The following is a 20249-nucleotide window of genomic DNA, read 5'->3' as shown; positions in this document are numbered from 1 at the left end:
TTTGATCCATTGCCACAGCTGCTGGTAAAACTTATTCTCACTGTTGGGCTTACATTTCTCTTTGTCTCAGGACTTTATGGTATCACTGCCAAAAGTTACTCACTGTCACTTACCTAACAGTAAAAGTGCCTAAGAATCTTAGCTTCTAGAGGGTAATCCACCATAATTGACTCTGGCTGCAAAATAAGTTACACTGGAAGAAATAAGCACTTAGAAAAGGCCTGACAGTAGACTCACACACATCACTTATTTAAGAGAGACAAAAACTAGGTTTCTTTCTCAGGTTCTCTTTGCCTTTAGGTCTCAGTAAGATTTTTTTTTTTTTTAACCAAGGACTGTAGGACTGTTGTGGTTTAACCTCAGCCAGAAACTAAGCCCTGCCTAGTCATTTGCTCCCCCACACATCCCCAGCAGGATGGGGAGAAGAGAATTGGAAGGGTAAAAGTGAGAGAACTTGTGGATAAGAATAGTTTTATCATTGAAATAAACTACAATTACAATAAGTAATAATAATAATAATAATAATAATAATAATAATAATAATAATAATAATAATAATAATATAACAATGGTAAATAAACAAAACCCAAGAAAGACAAGTGATACAAATAAAAAGAATTGCCCACCACCAACTGGCTGATGCCCAGCCAGTCCCCAAGCACTGTTACCCCCCAATCCATCATCCGCCCTGCCTTATATGCTGAGTATGAGACCATAGAGTGTGGGATGGGTCAGCTGGGGTCAGCTGTTCCCTCCCAAATCCTTGCTCACCTCGAGCCTGCTCACTGGCAGGATGGGGTGACAAGCAAAAAAATGTCCTGACAGTGTGTAAGTGCAGCTCAGTAGGAATGAAAACATCCCTGTGTTATCAACACTGTTTCCAGCAAAAATCCAAAACACAATCACAGGATTGGCTACTATGAAAAAAAAATAACCCTACCCCAGCCAAAGCCAGCACAAGGACTCACTGCTGTATATGCAGAACGGGATGTCCTCAAATTCAAACTTAAACCTTTACAAACGTAACTTGTACCTTGGTTGGTACTGATTTAGATTAAATGACTGCTGATGAGTCACTCTATAAAGTACTACAGAAACTCAAAAATGGTACATTTAATAGCCCTTTTAAAGTATTTCCAAATCAGCTGCTTGGAAGTTTGAATAAATCCTCATCTTCACTAACTGATGCCTGTTTTCAATCGTATGATAGGGAGAAAAGGGCGTTCCAGGAAGTTCAGGCCTTTTTGGTACTCCTGGCTCACATGGAGAAATAGGTGAGTTCATTCTCTTACCTGAGCACTCCCTGTATTATCACCCATCAAATACTTGACATTAAGGCCTGAGGGGTCTCAGTGTGTCTTCAATCTCAGTCTTTCTACAGTCTTACAGAATCATACTGTAGATGTGGAAGACTGTAAAAAGGTTAACTGTTAATTTCATGCAACATGTGCTGTACATGGATAAATCCATCTGTGGTAAGGAGGGAGGCTGTTCTAGACACTTTTTTTGCTGTCTTTATTTCTCTTTTATTCTACGAAGATAATAATTGCCAAATTTTGCCTTTGAAGTTGCAATTCCTTTGAAATAACAGGAAGTGCTGTTTAAATTAAAGCCTTACCACTCATGTGTTCATTTTTGTTTGAAATAGGTGATCGGGGAGATACTATAAACTTACCAGGAATGCCAGGTCTTAAAGGGGAAGTTGGTGTGCCAGGATTAACAGGTATTAATTTCACATTTGCTCTCTGAATTTATTTCTTTTCACATACTAAAGTTCCCAGAGGAAGGGAGGGGGAGCTTTCTGTGGGATTTTGATGGCTCTTGAACCTGTGCTCTCATGACAGCTCCTAGAAAGGTTTATCTTTTCTTTATTGAAATTAATAGTGCTACATTTACCTCTTCATCTGAAAGTACCATTATAGCAGTAAACATCATCACAGGCAACTCCAGTTAACATCTCTCTATAATTTGTTTTGCTGTTGATGACAAAAGGAGGCCATGATCAGGCCATGATTATAGAATTGGGATAGCAAAGTCTTTTCGATGTTGGAGTGAGTTGTTAGGTAATGTATTAAATTTTCCTGTGCATGCAGCACACTTGAACATCAGTATCATATTCCACATAATTTGGGGAGTACTTTTAAAAACAAATTTAATGGTCACGTGGCCAGAAGACTGTTCATGCTCCCAGATTATATAAGCACCCTGACTAGAAGAATATCTTTATGTGGCAAGATCAGGGCCCATTCAGTAGCCAAGTTCATGTTATGCTTGTTTGCTTATGGTTGTATAGATATTATTAAAAGATTATACTGGTTTTGTGGTTTACCAGGCATAAGAGGAGGTGTGGGACCAAAAGGAGAAGGTGGTGATCCTGGTTTCCCTGGCATTGAAGGTCTCAAGGGCACGCAGGGTGTCCCTGGCTCTGTGGGACAGGAAGGTAAAATATTCTTTTTAACACTCCAAAGAATAACATTGTTTAAGAGGGAAAAGAAAAATCCTCTTTCCATCTTTTGATGGAAAGTAATTAAGTTTTTTAATATATTCATCATTCTGTAAATTGGGGAGGAGCAGTGACAAGGATATGGAACTCACAGCAGAAATTAGGAGGAAGTGGCAAAAATCTACTTCATACCAATTTTTCCTTTTCTGTAGCAATCATATGTCCAGTCAAAGTGTTGTATTGCTGGCATACTCAGGTATTCTAATGTCTCAATACTACAGGAGTGAGCTTTCCAATGACCTTTTCTGCCATAAATGAAGAAAAGGTCAGGACACAGTCACAGAGCCTTTGAGCCAGGCTGTGGCTGTGGCTGGATCATATACTCAGGGCTTAAGAACAAGTCTTATTGCAGAAGGGTCATGGAAATGCTCTTTTAGAACAGCTGCTCCACACTTCTTCTCATTAGAGGGCATGGAAACTCCAGCCAAGACTGGAAGAGTTTCAATAGGTGCCTCACTGGGAAACAGTTCTTGTCTGATCAGCTTCTCAGTGGGAAAGGCAAAACAGGTGCAGCAGAAAGGGAAAGTGACATGCACAGCACTGAAATCACTTACTGTAACTGGCAATAGAAGTCAAGTTATCATTTTTATAGGAGGAGCCCAGTGTCTTTCTGAGGTTGTCACAAACCTGAAGTTTGTAATGAGTTGTTCTTTTATACTTTGTCTCTCCTACCTGTGCTCTCTTTAGTTTTCTTCCACTTGGATGAGCAGTCTTACAATGACATCAGGATGGGAAAGTCTTCATTTTCCTACCCAGGAGAATGAAAGTCACAAGTCTGTGTTTGGTCTATTGGTTTCAAGGATGCTGATGAGCAATGATTCATTGTTGTCACACAGGTTTGCCAGGACTGGTTGGCCCCCCAGGGCAGCAAGGAAGCCCTGGGACTCCTGGATTTCCAGGTGAAAAGGGAACTCCCGGCTGGCCTGGCTTACCAGGACAAGCAGGTATTCGTACAGCTTCAGCTATTCAATCATTTCTGTGTGAGCCCTTGCAAATGTTCCTTTGGTGTGAAGAAGAAAGGAGGTTTTTGCTGTTCAGAGTGGCAGTTTCCTCTAATAAAATGTTTATTCCTCACAAAGTCCAGGTGCATAAACAAAGACAGATGTGGTTGCTGATTTATGACTTCTGGTGTCTTCTCAGCTCATTTTAACTGTTGATGACCTCTTCAACTAGGAAAGCAGTTTTCAGGAAACATTTTCATTTTTCATGACAGCTAGGAAGAAAAAAAATATTAAACATGCAGCAATAGTAATATACAATATGAGAATATTATAATGTGACATTAGATAGCAAGCAACATATTAGTCCTGCATCATCACCAAAACTGTTAACTGATTCAATATCTGGTTTCAAGAATAAATTACTTATGGCTTAGACAGAATTGTGCTATCAAAATGCAGGTGATAGCTTAAAGTGAAGCTGTTTGTAAAGGATACAGAATCTCAGTGGTTGCCACTTAATTCCTTAATATATTAAGTTAGCAGATTTTTTTCTACCTTACAGCCAGAAATCACCCTGCTTTAAGGAAGATTCTTCTATCTGAATCTGCATCAAAGCTAAGCTAATACAGTTATGAAGACTGCCTTTTTAGACAGTGAAGAGGGACAGACAGATATTTATTTTTCTGAGACTGAATAGTCCTCCAGAGCTCTGACCATTGTCTAGCTTTAACATGATACTTACCACTTTGACAGGTACAAATAGATGGAATAACTTTTATCTGTAACAGTAGTAACAGTAAAAGTAGCTATTAGACTTTTTTTTAGGGTTTTGTTGGGGTTTTTTAAATGACACAGAGTGAATTGCTCCTGAAGACATCTTTAGTATAACCACATTTAAAATCTACAATTATGTCATGATTGTCTTGGCTTGAGGAATTTGGAAAACTAAATGAGTATTAAAAAAACTATGGCAGCAAGACTGGAACTAATGGCATGCTACCAGATGGATCAGAGATATTTAAAAAATATCTTTGGAGTAATGAGTTTATCAGATAATAAAATTTGCCAATCACAAAACCATAGCGTGGTATATTTCATAATAAAGTTATGGTAATTAATTTGATTTTTTTTTTTTTTGGCCCAGGAATGTATAGACTAATAGAAAGTATTATGATAATCATGAATGTCATTTTAAAACAGGCCAACCTGGCTTAAGAGGAATCAGTGGACTGCATGGTTTACCAGGCACTAAGGGCTTACCAGGATCACCAGGTAAGTGATTCAGTTACTCTGCCTGTTCACAGGCACAACATTGTACTGGCTTCAAGTTTGATCAATGAGATCTTTGTAATGCAACTTTCTTAACTGTGTCCTCCAAATGTGCTTCATTATTGTGGGCTCTGGCAAACAACTTCATACACTATGTGCTACCCCACAGGTGGATAAGAACACAACTTCAAATTATAACTTCTTTCCTCTGTTAAAGTTAAAACCTCAAGGCCTTTTTTTCTCATCGTGAACCTTTTTTTCAATGAGTCACTACAGACTCATGTATTTTGTAAATCCACATGCTCTATACATGAACTTTAGCATGCATTGTTACATGCAGAAACGTTTCAGCTTCCCCCTTTTTTCTGAACAACTCAACAGGTCCAGATGGGTACGGCTCTGCAGGTTTCCCAGGTGCAGTGGGTGACAAAGGAGAAGCAGGAGAGCCAAGCAGAGTTGAAGGCAGCCGAGGACCTCCGGGCCAGAAGGGAGACAGAGGTGTTCCAGGTCTGTATTCCAGAGAATTCCAGGGATCCACCTGTTATTTGTTTTATCTGTGGGTGTTAGAGATGTCACAAAACACACTACAGTGTAGACAGTTGAATAGATGAGCTCCCGAAGTTGGGAAGGTCACTGTTCGGAGTTAGTGCTGCAGCTCAGCCAGCCCTTGCTCAGAAACAGCAGTGTGTATTCCCCAGTGCTGGGCAGCATGGGTCCTTCCCCACCTTGTGGCACCCACTGGGCTCAGTGTGCTGCAAATGCCAGAGGCTACTCTCAGCCATCAACTCCCCAAATACTTTTAATGAAGTTCTGGTTATGCAAATGTATGACCCCTCCCTCTTTTTGTTGCAAACCTGTCCATATTTACCTTTCTCCTGAAAGCCTCACTGTCCAGTGTGTGATACTCCTGCTGGCACCTCGGGGGCTCTGTTCCCATACACAGTGCTTTGCTGGTGCCATCTATCCCTTGTGCAGAGTAAGTTTCAACCCTCTGTGCTGTAACAGGCTGTGCTCTTCGAAGGATGGGTCACCACCTGGTTTTCATCCATCAAGAAGCCACCAGACTGATGTTATGAAGAAATAAACTAGTTACATATGTTTTTTGTAGGTTTGTTTTTTAAATTTTTCCAACATTTTGGCTCTGAAAGGATTAAGGGCTGACATAAGTATAAAACCTTACTGCCTTTGCCTGCTTGGTTCAATGGCTCATTCGTACTCTTTTGTGTTTCACTTTATTGTTACTAACATGCTGTGCCATCTCAGACACCATTCAGAGAGTTATTATCAAGCATTCAATAAAACATCTTACCTCGTTCACATTTATTTGTCACAATTATAAACAGAAGATCAACTTCCTAACAACTTCAATATACCTAAAAGGATAATCTGATATTGGTAGGGCAGATTTTTTCCCATTTAAAAATTTTTCATCTCTAGAGAACTTCTTGGATTTGAACTTACGGTTTTAACTGACCCCAAATAATGCTAAGTGTCAGCCCTGACCCTGCAGGCACAGAAGAACAAAGCTGCTTTCCTGCCTGCTCCAGTATACCTAGGATATTTTGAGGACTTCCTATCTTGAAATAATATTTTACCTGGCAGACACAAGATTATTAGTATTCCACACAGGGAGACATAATTAGCTACCCAGAGAGCTTTGGCAGAAAACTAGTATTTGGTTCTTTAAAAAAAACCAAAACAACTTCCACAATGTAATCTGAAAAGATAAAACAAAAATCAGTGGGAACTGCAGGTATTTTCTATTTTGAAAATCCCGCTCCTTAGTCTAAGGTGTGTCCTTTTAATTGCAATTGTGCATTTTCCTTGCAGTATTAATTATTTCTTCTCTTCCTTTCAGGAGTCCCAGGACCCTTTGGTATTCCTGGGCAGGAAGGATTTCCAGGGCCTCCTGGGATTTCAAATATATCAGGATATCCTGGTGATAAAGGCTCCCCAGGTCTAGATGGAGTGCCAGGTGATTCATGCAACAGCAGTTATTGTTATTTCTGTCTAGATTCAGTAAAGTAGCCCAATTAAACACAACACTAAAATTGTTGGACATAACTCATGGTACATCAGATAATAGAGACAGACCTCTTGCAAGCAAAAGGCAGTTCTTCCAGGTTGCCCTGATGGAAAGGTTTGATCTTCATGCAAATAACAGATTAAATAGTCCAGAATTCTCTCAACAACCTTCAAAAGCATTACGCTAATCTACTACTCTAAAATCTGAGGTCTGTGGCAGACTTGCAAGTCTCTTAAATACTGTCTTAATCATTTACAAAATTCTCCTATGTGAAATGACCATGCAAGCTAAACTACACTGGAAAGTATTAGCTCTTCCATCTTAAAAATTCCTGTTGCTTATTGGACTGGACAATCTTTTCAAACTGTGGTGCCACTGTGAAGAGCTTGTAGCAGAAGTTGTTCCACTAACATTTTTATATGACGGATGGAATTTTTTATGTAAACTCAGCAAAAACTTAGAACAGGCAAACCAGCTGAAAACCAAAAAAATACTTAGGCTTCCAAGTTGAAAGGGAATGTTTGTTGGTCTGACTCTGCATACTGATTCCAACTCTCCAAGCAGTCAGGAGAGTGGAAACAGGAACACCATATCCCAGCCAAAATGGCAAGACAAGTTTGGCTCACTCTTACTTTGCCACATACATCTTGCAATTGTATCCTCATGTGATCCAGCTTCAAAAGGCAGCACAAGAGATGCCCCCACTCAAAACCCTACTTAGTAAGTCACTCACCTCAGAAGAAAAGGTCCAAATGTCTTGTAAGCAGCAGAGGTAACTGAAAAGAAACCTGCAAGGTTTAGCTTCAGGCAATATGCCATTTTAGAAAAAGAAGCTGTCCCCATAATTCCCAAGACAGCATGAAGTACTTGCTTGGTTCCAGATGTTCAGCTGAAGCACTATGATACACAGAACAGTAAGTCCTTGGCTCTGCATCAGATACTTGCTGCTCTCTGATTTCTTTCTATCTACTTGGGTAATTTAGGATGAAGTGCAAGGAGGCCCCTAGTGAAGTGGGGCATTTGCTAGTGAAGGAGTAGTTCATTGAAGGCTGTATCCCAGCAGGCACCCTATTTCTGCTGAAATCTTGTTTGAGATAACACTGTTTTGTGCGAGCTTCGTGCTCAAATTCTTCTGCCACTGCTGCAGAAGGCTATGGCAGCCTGAGAGCAGGGGCAGGAGTGCTGAATAAGTCTGTCCCCTGCTTAAATTAAGGAAATAGAACCTGATAGGATACAGTTAAATAGTTCTGTTACATTCCTCTGTGCCCAGGTGTTAAGTATAAACAGATTACCTCTTGTCCTCTAAACAGGCTATCCAGGACCACAGGGGCAGCCAGGAATACCTGCTCCACCAGGGAGCAAAGGAGAAAGTGGACAAATAGGTAGGGCTGGAGAAATTGGCCCAAAAGGAAGTAGAGGTGACCCTGGATCAGCTGGAGGACCTGGCCTGCCTGGATTCCCTGGACCAAAAGGTGAGAATGAGAAATGCTAATCTTTCAGGGCGCTGGGGAGCAGAGCCTTCTGTGCTACAGCAGCTTTAATACCATGACTTTTGCACTCACTTGATTTGTACTGAAATGCAATAATGCCACGTGTCATTTTGCATTAAAGGTCGTAAGGGTGAACAAGGTGTCATCGGCTTTATGGGGACGGTAGGATTTCCAGGTGATCTGGGACCTATCGGACCCAAGGGAGACAGAGGAGTAACTGGTAAGTGTGTGCTCTCAGATGTGTGAGTCCCTTTGAAAACACTCATTTTGTAGCCCCACAGAGCAGATCTAACTGGCACTGCTTTGAGCAGGGGCTTGGTTACCTCCAGAGTCCTCCATCCTGCATGACTCTGTGAATCCTGGGAAATTCCAGAGGGCAGATGCCTGAATTTAACATGAGTAGTCAATTTTTTGCCTTTATGAATTTGACTTGTGTGAGGTGCCAACTCTAAAATCAGAGTCACTTTTGGGGTTAATAAAAAGGATTTCTTGTCTAAATTAATCCTCCAGAGAAGACATACTGAATATTTAAAGAGAGCTTTAAAATTCATCACTCTCTCTATACCATCATGTATTTGTGTCTCTTGAAGCCCACCAAAAGATGATGCTGCACCTCAGATAGCTGCAGCTGTTCGGGGGGAACTTACCAGCTTCCTGTGTCATAAATGAGGGAGCAGAAGCATCCTTAATCTTCTTCTGCTTATGTATATACAGTCCAAGTAAAGACAGTCTCTTGGAGATGATCCTATACTTGGAGATGCTCTTGTCTTGGGCATCCCATACCCACACATATTTCTCCAATTTAATATAGCTGCTATACCCAAGCTGGTGAGTTGCAGACCAAAGACCTTTCATACATAATGCAGCCAAGTAAGAGCAACATGTCTCTGGATGAAAGTACATTAAGGAAAAATATAGGGTGGTTGGGGTTTTTTTTAATCAAACTGTCTCCTCTTGCTTCTAATGATAGGCTTCCAGGGACCTCCAGGCTCTCCTGGGCTGCCCCCTCTTCCTCCAAGGCTGGTTGCTGAGCAAGGTTCGCCAGGTCCACGTGGAAATATAGGACCTCAGGGAAGCCCAGGAGATATAGGACCTCAGGGCCCACCAGGAGATCCAGGTAGGAATCACACATTCAGACTGAAAGCTGTTCCTCTTAGCAGAGTGAGGCCACCAGAGCACTGATTTGATGCTCTTCTACTTAAAAGTCTGTAATCCAGAAATGAGAGTCAATTTTTAGTCTTCCAAAGCTGAGGCTTCAGCTTTCTTCCTCCTCCTAGCATTCAGAGCATAAGCAAAACAGGAAATAACTTTGGCAACACTCACATAGCCATATCTACATGGTAACACTCAGCCAAAGCAACATCAGATATGGATCTCATGCAAATCAAGACTGAACATCTTTGGTGGAAAAGATGTGGGATCATTCTTGTGGGAATGCTGTCAGCTCAGGGAATAACATAGCAGTAGTGACGTGTAGAGCTGATGCGCTGCACCTTTTGCCATGAACCTCATCAGAGATAAGTCATGCGAAGAGTGAAGGATTAGTGTTGTGGGACTCATGTAGTCTTGATCCCAGCAACCTTTTCCAATGAACTTGGTGCTTTTTTGCCTGAGTAAGTACCATAGGATCTTGCCTTCAGTGCAAATTAGTAAACCTGGCAGATGGGACCAAATGTACACAACTAGAGCACAAGTTAACAAAGTGGGATGGGCATGTTGATATGTCTGCAGTCACTGTGCTTACAACCATTGTTGTATAAGGTTTCAGAGGCGCACCTGGAGAGCCAGGACTCCAGGGCAGGGGTGGCATTCCAGCTCCTCCTGGCTCCAGAGGGGAACAAGGAGGAATGGGATTTCAGGGTCCGGTGGGATTTGAAGGTAAGAGATATCACACAGCACTTTTTTCCTCTATCCCATTTCTCTGCACTTAATCACTCTGTAGTTACTACTTCACTGGAGGGAAATGAGAGGAGAGAGAGGAGGGGACAGGGAGCAAGAGGAAGGTGGAGAAGGGGAGGGAAAGGGAGGGAAGAGAATTTCTGTCTTCACAGATACTTCACGAGGGACAACTGTTAACAGCTACCTTAGAGTAATATTTTCAGAATAAATTTTGATAGCTGTAGATGTCAGTCCACTCATGAGTTTGTTTTGCTCTGAGTGTATTTATTCTCTTTAAGTATTTTCAGCCTAGTGTTTCGCTAACAGTTACATTCATGGAGGTGAATGGCTGGGTAGGTGATACTTGGATAGATGAAGTTTAAGGGAATGTATTTGTAAAAGAAATACCTATGTCCTTATCAAATCAAAGGGCAGAACTATTACTATCTTAGTTAGCTAAGCACACAGAGAAAAAGGTATTTGCAGAGCATAGTTTCAAGTGTATGAATCAAATGCAAGAAGTCCAACAACCATTGGTTAATCTTGGACTGGGAAAATATTTTAAAGGAAAGATCTGCTCATCTGTGTTGTGCAAAGTATGGTCAAATTTGTTAGAGCTTTATTTGTGACTTTCCCTAGTTCTGGTGTGAAATACATTATCTCAGAAACCAGGGAGCCTGATCCAGCACCAATCTACTTCAAAAGCAACTGCCATAATCCTAGAGAATGGCAGCTCTTCTAACAATAACTTAGAAGTTAACAATAACTTTCTAACAATAAAGAAAAGGCATCATGCCATTAAGCTGTTGGTCAGCAGCGTAGCTGGAATGTCACCGAGCACCGGGTGATTTGTGGGAGCACAAACTCAGTCGGGTTCTTTCTTTCCTGCCCTGCCCTCAGGCCAGCCGGGCCGCCCCGGCAGCCCCGGGCCGCCAGGCATGCCGGGCCGCAGTGTCAGCATGGGATACCTGCTGGTGAAGCACAGCCAGTCCGACCAGGAGCCCATGTGCCCAGTTGGCATGAACAAACTCTGGAGTGGATACAGCCTACTGTATTTTGAAGGACAAGAGAAAGCACACAACCAGGATCTAGGTATGTACAAATATTGCTGGCAGCAGCCTCGATTCCAAAAGCTGGGACTACAGAAAACAGGCTTAGGAAGCACCAAAATGAGAACATAAAAACTGCATGTCTTCAGGGAGTGCCCCTGAGAGAGCTCCTGCAAGTCATTAGTGTTGTTTGAGAGAACCTGTAAAGCCAACAAAACATTCTGGACCACAGGGCTTTCCTGACAGGTACTTGGGAAAGAGCAGGAAACTGAGTGTGCATTGTCTTCTGTGAGAATGATTGCTTTTTTCTTCTTTTTTAACAGGGTTGGCTGGCTCATGTTTGTCTCGTTTTAGCACCATGCCATTCCTCTACTGTAACCCTGGGGATATTTGTTATTATGCAAGTCGAAACGATAAATCCTACTGGCTCTCAACTACAGCACCTCTTCCAATGATGCCCGTGGCAGAAGAAGACATTAAGCCATATATCAGTCGCTGCTCAGTTTGTGAGGCCCCAGCTGTGGCAATTGCTGTCCACAGCCAAGAAGCTTCTATTCCTCACTGCCCTGAAGGCTGGCGCAGTTTGTGGATCGGATACTCCTTCCTTATGGTATTTGGTCTCCAGTGTCACATTTTGTGCAGCAATGTGTTTTAAATTTGATTGTTTGGTACTAGTAAGGCTGCTCTGCTTCAGAGCCAGCAAGACCAAAACCATGCATCATACTGGGGAACCAGGGAACCAGGGAAATTAACAAAAGTAATTTCTAGGAAGCAGAAGAGGAAGATGAAAATTTCTGTAAATTTCAGAGAAAACTGTCTCTTGTCAGAGTAGCATCTGGAGACCTTACTTTATGTACAAAATAGCACTTTAGAACAGAACAAAAGGACAGCTGTGACTTAACAAATAAAATTACACTGAGGTGCAACAGGAGCATACAAAGCATTTTCAGTTAAAGATTTGGAGTTACTAACATACATCACTACTAAGAAGCAGATCTAGGGAAAAAAAAAAAAAAAGAGGAGAAACAACAACAATCTTTTCCCCTTCTTTTGAAATTTAAAAATCATTCGTGTTTTGGTTGAAGATTTTGAAGCCAAAGTCTTTCACCTATTCTGGAGACAGCCTCTGGTTGCTTTAAAAATTAAGTTTCAGTGTTGTATCTCTGATGGCATTAAGAGCTGAGCTGTACATCCCATGGTCTACAGGAGCTCTTCAATCTTGTGATCTTGTAATTAGGAAATGGGATGTTACAGAAAAACTTAGTGCTGGATGTGCTGCAGAAGACCTACTGAAGGGCCTGACCTTTTTTTGCAAGACTGTACAGAGGGATCATATTAGCACCAGAGGGCTTAATATGGTAAAGAGCAGCTAAAATGTCAGAGAATGGTCTGACAGATGCTCGTTTTTCTGACTTGCTCGATGAACACAAGAGTCAAAACCTGCAGCAGCATGCCCATGTTGTTAACTTATTGAAGACTGGGCTGAATCCTGAAGTAAAGAGTGTTAGAAAAGAAATAAGATTTCTGTAGCAGAAGACATCATAAAAGAACAATAGTTAATCTTACCCACAAACCATTAGTATGTCAAAAGCCAGAAACTTAAATTTTTCAGAAAATAAGATACAGGCAAATCCAAAATTAGAAAAAAAATCACCACATTTTGAGAGAGTGGGTCAATTTTTTACTATCCGTGTGTTTGACATTTCTTTTGCTTCTATAAAAAGCCCTGACACGAATCTCATAGTTACTTCACAAGAATGCCAAGAATTAATTAAATATTTGCAAAGCCCCAGGTAAACACTGAGCATTTTTAAGAGCAAAGTTGTCACCTCAGCAAGAACTTTTTGCCAGGACAAAGTCTGTCAGCACTGTGGTACACACTGTGAGAAGATTTTCCATTTTCCCAGCTAGCGTGTGGAGCAAATGAAGTGTTTGCTATACGCATTTTTGCTTCTCAGGCAACTGTGGAAGAAGTAGAGCACACTTGTGGTTTTCTCAGAGTACATGCTGTTTTAATTCCTTGGCTTAAATTTGTCACCTCCTTCCCCTGAGTGAGGTACAATCCTCAGTCAGCACAGACTCTGCCCAGACAGCTGGAGAAGCCAGTAAGATTTCATGTAGCAAGGGCACTCCACTATCATACATCCTATATGAGTAAGCATTGCAGGAGGATAAAAAGCCATAGTCAATACCAGAAGAGATGTTATTGGCATAGAGTTGGAGCTTACAGACCAAGCATGGAATACCAGTGCTCATCCTGAGGCTGCCAAGCAGGGCTGCTCCCACGCCAGGGCTCAAATAGCATCAGCAGTTTTTACTATCTGCTTTCCAGCTCCAACTGCAGAGGCCTCAAAGTTGTTATATCTTATGCTGTCCCTTACATTCCCTACATTTACAAAACTGTTTAAGAACTTTATTTTCCATCTGCTTTCTTTTATGTTGCAGATTCTTTCAGTTCCTAACAAAAATTCTACAGTATAACTTCAAAATACAACTGTACAGCCCTTAAAGGGACAGAGAAAATGCCCATCTTGTTAGTAATGCCTTTGACAGAAGAAAAGTAACATTCAGTTCATTATCACAGAACCTGTCAAAGGCAACAGTTGAGTGGCATAAAGATGCATGATTCTGGTGTAATTCGCTGTCAAAAAACATGTCATAAAGGGAGCTATTTACTGTATAGAAGCTAATTCTGTTTCTGCAGTGCCCCTCATATGCAGAGTAAGACAAATTCTATCGTTTGGGACATTCAAATTAAATATAAGGTGGAAAGTTGTTCTTAGTGAGGGTAATAAACAGAGGAGCAAGATGCCCAGACAGGTTGTGGGAGGTCCATCCTTGCCGGTATTCCAACTCAACAGCACCTTGGAGCAACTGAGGGCAACTTTGGTGTCGGCCCTGCTTTAAGCAGGGAACTGGGGGAAGTGACCTCCAATGGGCCCTTTCCACCTGAATGGTTCTCCAATTCCAAGACTTCCAGCAGTGAAAATCTAAACTATAGAAAAGATGTTTGTTAGAGGATTTCAAAGAGGCATCAGCATATGGGCTAGCTGCTTTCAATAGTTACAGCATAGCCAAACCCTTACACGGTTGCAGGACTGGCCAAGTCTCTGCTCTGGAGATAAGAATTAGGAGCGATTCTAATGGTTTTTCTCTTTTCACACATATAAGTTTATGACAGCATTGCCTGAGGCTAAACTCTGAACACTGCCCTCCTTGTCTTCCCTTAGCACACTGCTGCTGGTGATGAAGGTGGAGGACAGTCACTGGTTTCTCCTGGGAGCTGCCTGGAGGATTTCAGGGCAACTCCTTTCATCGAATGCAACGGCGCACGTGGAACCTGCCACTACTTTGCAAACAAATACAGCTTCTGGCTCACCACCATCGACCAACCCTTCCAAAGCAAACCCTCGGGAGACACACTCAAGGCAGGACTCATCCGAAGCCATATCAGCAGATGTCAAGTCTGTATGAAAAACCTATAGAAGTCTCTCACAGTATAAGGAACCGCCTTATCATGTAGTTCTTATACACAGGAGCCTTCTGTGAGGGTTAGACAATTGAATAAATCATGTTGGTGCTTTTTTTTAACTTATTACCTCAAAAGCTGAATAGAAATTAATTTTTTTAAATGTCTGTAAAAGCAAGTTAAGTATAACACAAATTAAGTCTAACAGATCTAGTGCTGTGTTCTCCCACTATGCAGTATATATACACATTTGTTGGTAGTCTAATATTACATCATTTGCCAAATGATAGAAATACTCACAGCTTTGAAACACCAAAAAACTTCAGTAATAAAAGACTTCCTTGGTCTGATACCCACCGCATTTACCTGAAGAGAATATATGTATCTTTCTATTTACTCTATTTGTCACAACAGTAAACACTAACAGCTGCAGTTCCATAAATTAACACAGGATGATCTAAGTCCTAAATTGTTGTAAAATACTGAAAATATACTGTGGTCCAAAATGCTCATGCCCAGCACTGAAACCTAACTTACATTTTAGTATTTTGTGCTTGGGCATTTCAAACACACCCAACAGTCTTTTTTTTTTTTTCTTTTCCAAGCCTCACTATGCTTTTAGCACTTAACCACTGCCCACACTGCCCAATAACAAAGCCTACAGGCTCCCAAAAACAGTAATCACAAAATGCAAATCTTTCAATTTGGTTAGAAGTCTACATGATGAAGATTAGCATTTTACTTTATAAGCTTGATGGTGTTTTTCCTAGACATACCCCAAGTGAAAGGATTCCTTGCTTCACTGTGCTGTGGACATTTCATCTGTGTCACACCACCCACACAGCAGCAGCAACTGGTTTTTGCATTGCACCTTTTCCCCTCTGAAATTAAGCCACTCACCACAAACAGGCTTTAGCCACATCATGTTGGAGCAGCACACAGGGTAGGATTTGCAGGAGTGCTCAATGCCACATGACCCTCAAACACAGAACTTGCAGCCCTCCCATCTGGCTCTCTGAATGTGTCCTGTCCTGGCAGCTGGGGACAAGTGGCAATGGGACAGCCACCATCCCAGCCTGCACACCGTGGGAGCAAACGGGAGGGAAGCAAGGCATTTATTTGGCACCATCTTTTCCTGCAGGAAAGGGCTGGTAATTGCCAGAATGGCTAGTTCTTTCCTTCTGTAGAAAGAAACAATTTAGCTCAAACTTGTGTGTCAGCAAGAGAGGAGGGAAAAAAGTATCAGCTACAAATTTCATGTGCATGTAATGTGATTAACATTTATAGCAATGACAGTTGATTTTTCAGTAACTCACCTCACTCCTGCTTCAGGTGCTTCTTGGCTTTTATTATTACATTCCAACCTCACTGTATCATAAATAAAACCTGTTTTTTTCTACATCTCCATTTGTTGGTGATTTCTATTTTGTAAACTGTGTTTTTCCATACAATGCATATGGACTACTCTGCTAAAATACTTTGTTTGCACTAAGGAATTAGAAAAACACTTCCATCAAACCCCTCCCACTGAAACTCAAACTCTCCAACCAGAATACACTTGTTTATTTCATGGCACTTAAAGAGATCTAAGAGGGAAGCTGTCTCTAAAATCATCTACTTAAGCTGAACAAATAAAATAGTATTTAATCTGTTGTTAGAATGATGAAAGCAAATAAACTGTGGCTTTGCAGATTAAAACAACCGTTATTCATGCTCTACAATGTTCAGGAAACCAACATTTACCAGACTTGACAAGTGTTACCTTCACACACACACACACACACAAAAACACACAAAAAAAACCCCAACAACAACAACAACAACAACAACAACAACAAAAAAAAAAAAAAAAAAAAAAACCACAAAACAACAAAACACCACGAAAAAACAGAAATTAAGTTAAAGGTCTAGAATCATAGAATGGGTTGAATTGGAAGGGACCATAAAAATCATTTTGTTCCAAGCTCCCTGCCATGGACAGGGACACCTTTTACTAGACCTGGTTGCTCAGAGTTACATCCAACGTGGCCTTAAACACTTCCAGGGACGGGGCATCCACAACTTCTCTGGGCAACCTGTTCCAGTGCATCACCGCCTTCACAGTAAAGATTTTTTTTCTTAATATGTGATCTAAACCTACTCTCAATTTGAAGCCATTCCCCCTTGCCCTGGCACTACATGCCCTTGTAAAAAGTCCTCCACCATCTTTCTAGTAGGCTGCCTTCAGGTACTTGCCAAGCACACTGTCTCGCCTAGATTAGTTGCTTATATAATTACATACAGCCATAGAGAAATTACCTGAGCTTTAAATGAGCTCTCTGACCCTGGGTTAGCTCTAAAAGGCAGCCCCTGAACAAACTTACCACACTATTATTTATTGCAGCTAAATAAAACTCTTAGTACTGAAAATATTGCAGTCAACATGAACTAAATCTATTCCATACTTGCCAATTCTCTTAAACGCAGCAGTAACAAATACCCAACAACAGAAAACTTGCCTCTTCCACATATTGCCAGGCAGCAGTGCTTATGGAACGATCATACAACTATCACTTGCGGGTTGTACAGCATGCAACTCTGGCAATGCAGCACATTCAGTCTTTTAAGAGAACTCAAGTGAGGGTTAAAGAGATCTGTAAAAACTGATTAAGTCAACAACAGCAGCAAACTGTTTGGATTTTCATGGCTAATATATTGCCTAATCTTCCTACAAAGCTCATTGCTTTTGCACGTAAAACTTCAGCACATAGTTCTTCCACCAACAGTTGCTTTGCCTCTTCATTTTCTCTGACTCAATAAGCTGATCTTAACAAGTGTGTTCAGAGTGGTCCCAGCACAGCATTAAGTGGAACACATCAGCACAGTGCGGGGGGGAAAAACAAACAAACCACAAAATCCACAGGGTGCTCAGCAGGCTTGAGCTCCTGTACTTTGTGTACGTCATATGCTTCAGGTGTGTGTACCCACAGCTGTGCTTCTCCAAAGCCTGCGCAATCGTGCCTCTGAGAAGTGCAGGGAGCTTGTGCACACAAACACGTGGAACGCTCATGGCAAACAGATGATTTCACCTGGTGAGCTAATCCAGAGCACTGCATGGAAGGAGACTGACTTGTCAAACTGCCTCTTAGCTGCCAAGTTTTCCTCCTCTCCTATGAAGACAGGCTGGAGTTGTTCAGCTGAGAAAGAGAAGACTCTGGGGAGATCTTACAGCAGTCTCAAAGGAGACTCAACAGGACCAGTAGTGACAGGGCAAGGGGCAGCAGTTTTAAACTGAAAGAGGGTTGGGTTAGATTGGACAGAAGGAGGACATTTTTAACTGTGAGGGTGGTGAGACACTGGAGCAGGTCACAGAAGCTGTGGCTGTCCTATCCCCAAGTGTTCAAGGCCAAGCTGGGTGGGGCTTTGAGCAACCTGGCTGAGTGGCTGGCAGATGTCCCTGCCCATGGCCAGAGGGTTGGAACTAGGGCATTCTTGAAGATCCCTTCCAACCCAAACCTTTCCAGAGTTATGGTTGTAGAACCCACTTTCAGGCAGCTAAAATATCTTTACACAGGAAAAACTCAGTTACAGCAAAACTAAAGAATCCTTTTACTGAACTAGAGTGCTGCAGCCTAGAATGTGATAAAATCACAAATGCTTTGCCTTGGATTGACCAAATCTTTTGCTTCAATGCATGGTGTATGCTTCCTGCACTTTCCTGTTTGAAAACATACTGAAGTATAATGTGCTGCTGAGCCTGGAGAAGATAAATGGGATTATACTCCCCTTCTATAGGTAACGGTGCATCAGTGTATCAACACATATATAGTAAAGTCAACACAGTGACGTGAGCTGACCCCAATTATTCCCTCAGAGTGTACTGACCAAATGAGCAGTCTGTTCACACCCTACATGACTGTGCTTGTCCATGGCTGCCAGAAATAGAAAATTAGCAAACAGCAAGCAGTAAACATGGCCTTGGCACAGGAGGTGTGAGATTGTTGCTGGAGGAGAGGCTGAGGGGTCACTGCCAATATGCCAAGAGTGCCCAAGTGCAGGCAGCAGCTGCCCCTGCAACCACATGGGGACCAGTGGCACCCCCAGACAGGGCCACCCGCTGAGGGGAGTGGGGACAGGGCCCTGCAGGTGTTCAGCACGCAACAGTTAAACCCTGCTGAACAAGGGAAAGAAGCAACATCACTGCACCCCATGATTCACAGAGTGTCAGAAACAGGCAGGAATGCTTCCCACCAGGATGTGGGCTAGGATGTAACTAAGGGGCTCAGAACCTTTGCCAGCCCTATGGGCACAGACAGAGGAGGCTCTGGCCCCTTTTGTGGACCCCACAAGACTTGAAACCTTTGCTGGGGTTGTCAAGGGCCCATGGCAACCTCCACCTTGCACCATGAGTGCCCTTGAGGGGCAGAAAGCAGGATGGATCCTCCCCCATGGGTCAGCCTGGCTCAGCCATCACCTCAGGCACTGGCTGGCCTGTAGCTCGTATTCACCCAGCATGGCCAAAAATAGCACTTCTTTTATTTCACTATATAATCACTTCACCTATTCCAGACATAACAGGGAGGAGGGCAGGGGGAATAAACGCTTGTCAAATGAGTTCCCCCTCCCTGGCAGGGCAGGCAGATTCCTTTGTCCATGCAGTCACCCAGCTTCATTAGTCCTGGCAGGGAGGATTTCCTTGGCTTCAACAGCATCACCACAACAGGCCCAGCTCCAGACAACTGACCTCTCATCAATAACTCCCATGTATTACACAATTTCCCAAGTTTTGTTGTGTAACCCCATGATCTCACACGGGTTGGTACAGTGTCAACCCATCATACCCCAGAAATTTCTCAAGGAACAACAGTCAGCAACACTAAAAAGCCACAAACATCATACCAGACAAGTGTAGCCTTAAGGGCAAAAGGGCAGCACAGAAGAATGCTTCCTGTGTCATCTTATTTGGTGAAGACATCCAAGTTGGAGCTTTTAGAAAGACTGTAAGAATTACTTAAGATCTCATATGAATCAGATGCTGGTGCAACTGAAATGCAAATATTTATACCTTAAGAAGTGCTGGATGCTAAATTTACAAATATTTTTCCTATTCTGTACCTTCTAGATGTACATCACCCAAGCATCTCCCAAAATGCCTGACCTTGCAGTCACCATGTGTTGCAAGTTCAGCAGTGAACAGACAGAGGAAATCCAGTGCTGGACCTCTCACAGATGACTCAGCAGAACCCTTTGGTCACAAACAAAAATGAGAGTGTAGCCTGTTTGTCCTTCCCAGTCCTGAGGGAAGACTACATTCTGACCCTGGAATTTTGTTAATAGCTCGAAGGTTTCTAATTATACACATTTTAAAATACCACAGCTCAGGTGCTGTTTAGTCTCTGACAGACTGGTAGGTGTCTGCAACAAGCCACTAGCAAACCCAAAAGATTACAACCCTTAGTAGGGCCTGTAGCCATAGGAAAAGGGGTAATGATTTTAAACCATGAAAGGGCAGGTACAGACTAGATATGAAGAAGACATTTTGACAATGAGGGTGGTAAAACACTGCAACAGGATGCCCAGAGAGGTAGTATATGCCCCATCCCTGGAATTATTCAAGTTTCCACTGGATAGAGCTTTAAGGAACC

The 20249-nt window shown here is 42.1% G+C and overlaps 1 protein-coding gene across 2 annotated transcripts in view; it reads left to right on the top strand.

Moving 5' to 3' along the window:
* COL4A2 (collagen type IV alpha 2 chain) overlaps positions 1-16026 on the top strand; it is a 147938-nt gene extending 131912 nt beyond the window's left edge. For both annotated transcript variants that reach the window (XM_066176771.1, XM_066176770.1), the window contains exons 35-48: positions 1211-1274; positions 1649-1723; positions 2333-2440; positions 3340-3447; positions 4645-4716; positions 5095-5220; positions 6572-6688; positions 8050-8211; positions 8351-8449; positions 9200-9346; positions 9991-10107; positions 11008-11199; positions 11480-11766; positions 14387-16026. In XM_066176771.1, the coding sequence (XP_066032868.1) occupies positions 1211-1274; positions 1649-1723; positions 2333-2440; positions 3340-3447; positions 4645-4716; positions 5095-5220; positions 6572-6688; positions 8050-8211; positions 8351-8449; positions 9200-9346; positions 9991-10107; positions 11008-11199; positions 11480-11766; positions 14387-14641 (1929 nt within the window). In that variant the 3' untranslated portion in view covers positions 14642-16026. The remainder of the gene's footprint in view (positions 1-1210; positions 1275-1648; positions 1724-2332; positions 2441-3339; positions 3448-4644; positions 4717-5094; positions 5221-6571; positions 6689-8049; positions 8212-8350; positions 8450-9199; positions 9347-9990; positions 10108-11007; positions 11200-11479; positions 11767-14386) is intronic.
* Positions 16027-20249: the final 4223 nt, after the last annotated feature.

The sequence above is a fragment of the Chamaea fasciata genome, unplaced genomic scaffold (assembly GCF_029207755.1).
Source record: "Chamaea fasciata isolate MVZ Bird 193981 ecotype frontalis unplaced genomic scaffold, bChaFas1.0.hap1 SCAF_2, whole genome shotgun sequence".
Classification (NCBI taxonomy): domain Eukaryota; kingdom Metazoa; phylum Chordata; class Aves; order Passeriformes; family Sylviidae; genus Chamaea; species Chamaea fasciata.
This window is presented reverse-complemented; position numbering and strand designations above follow the sequence as displayed.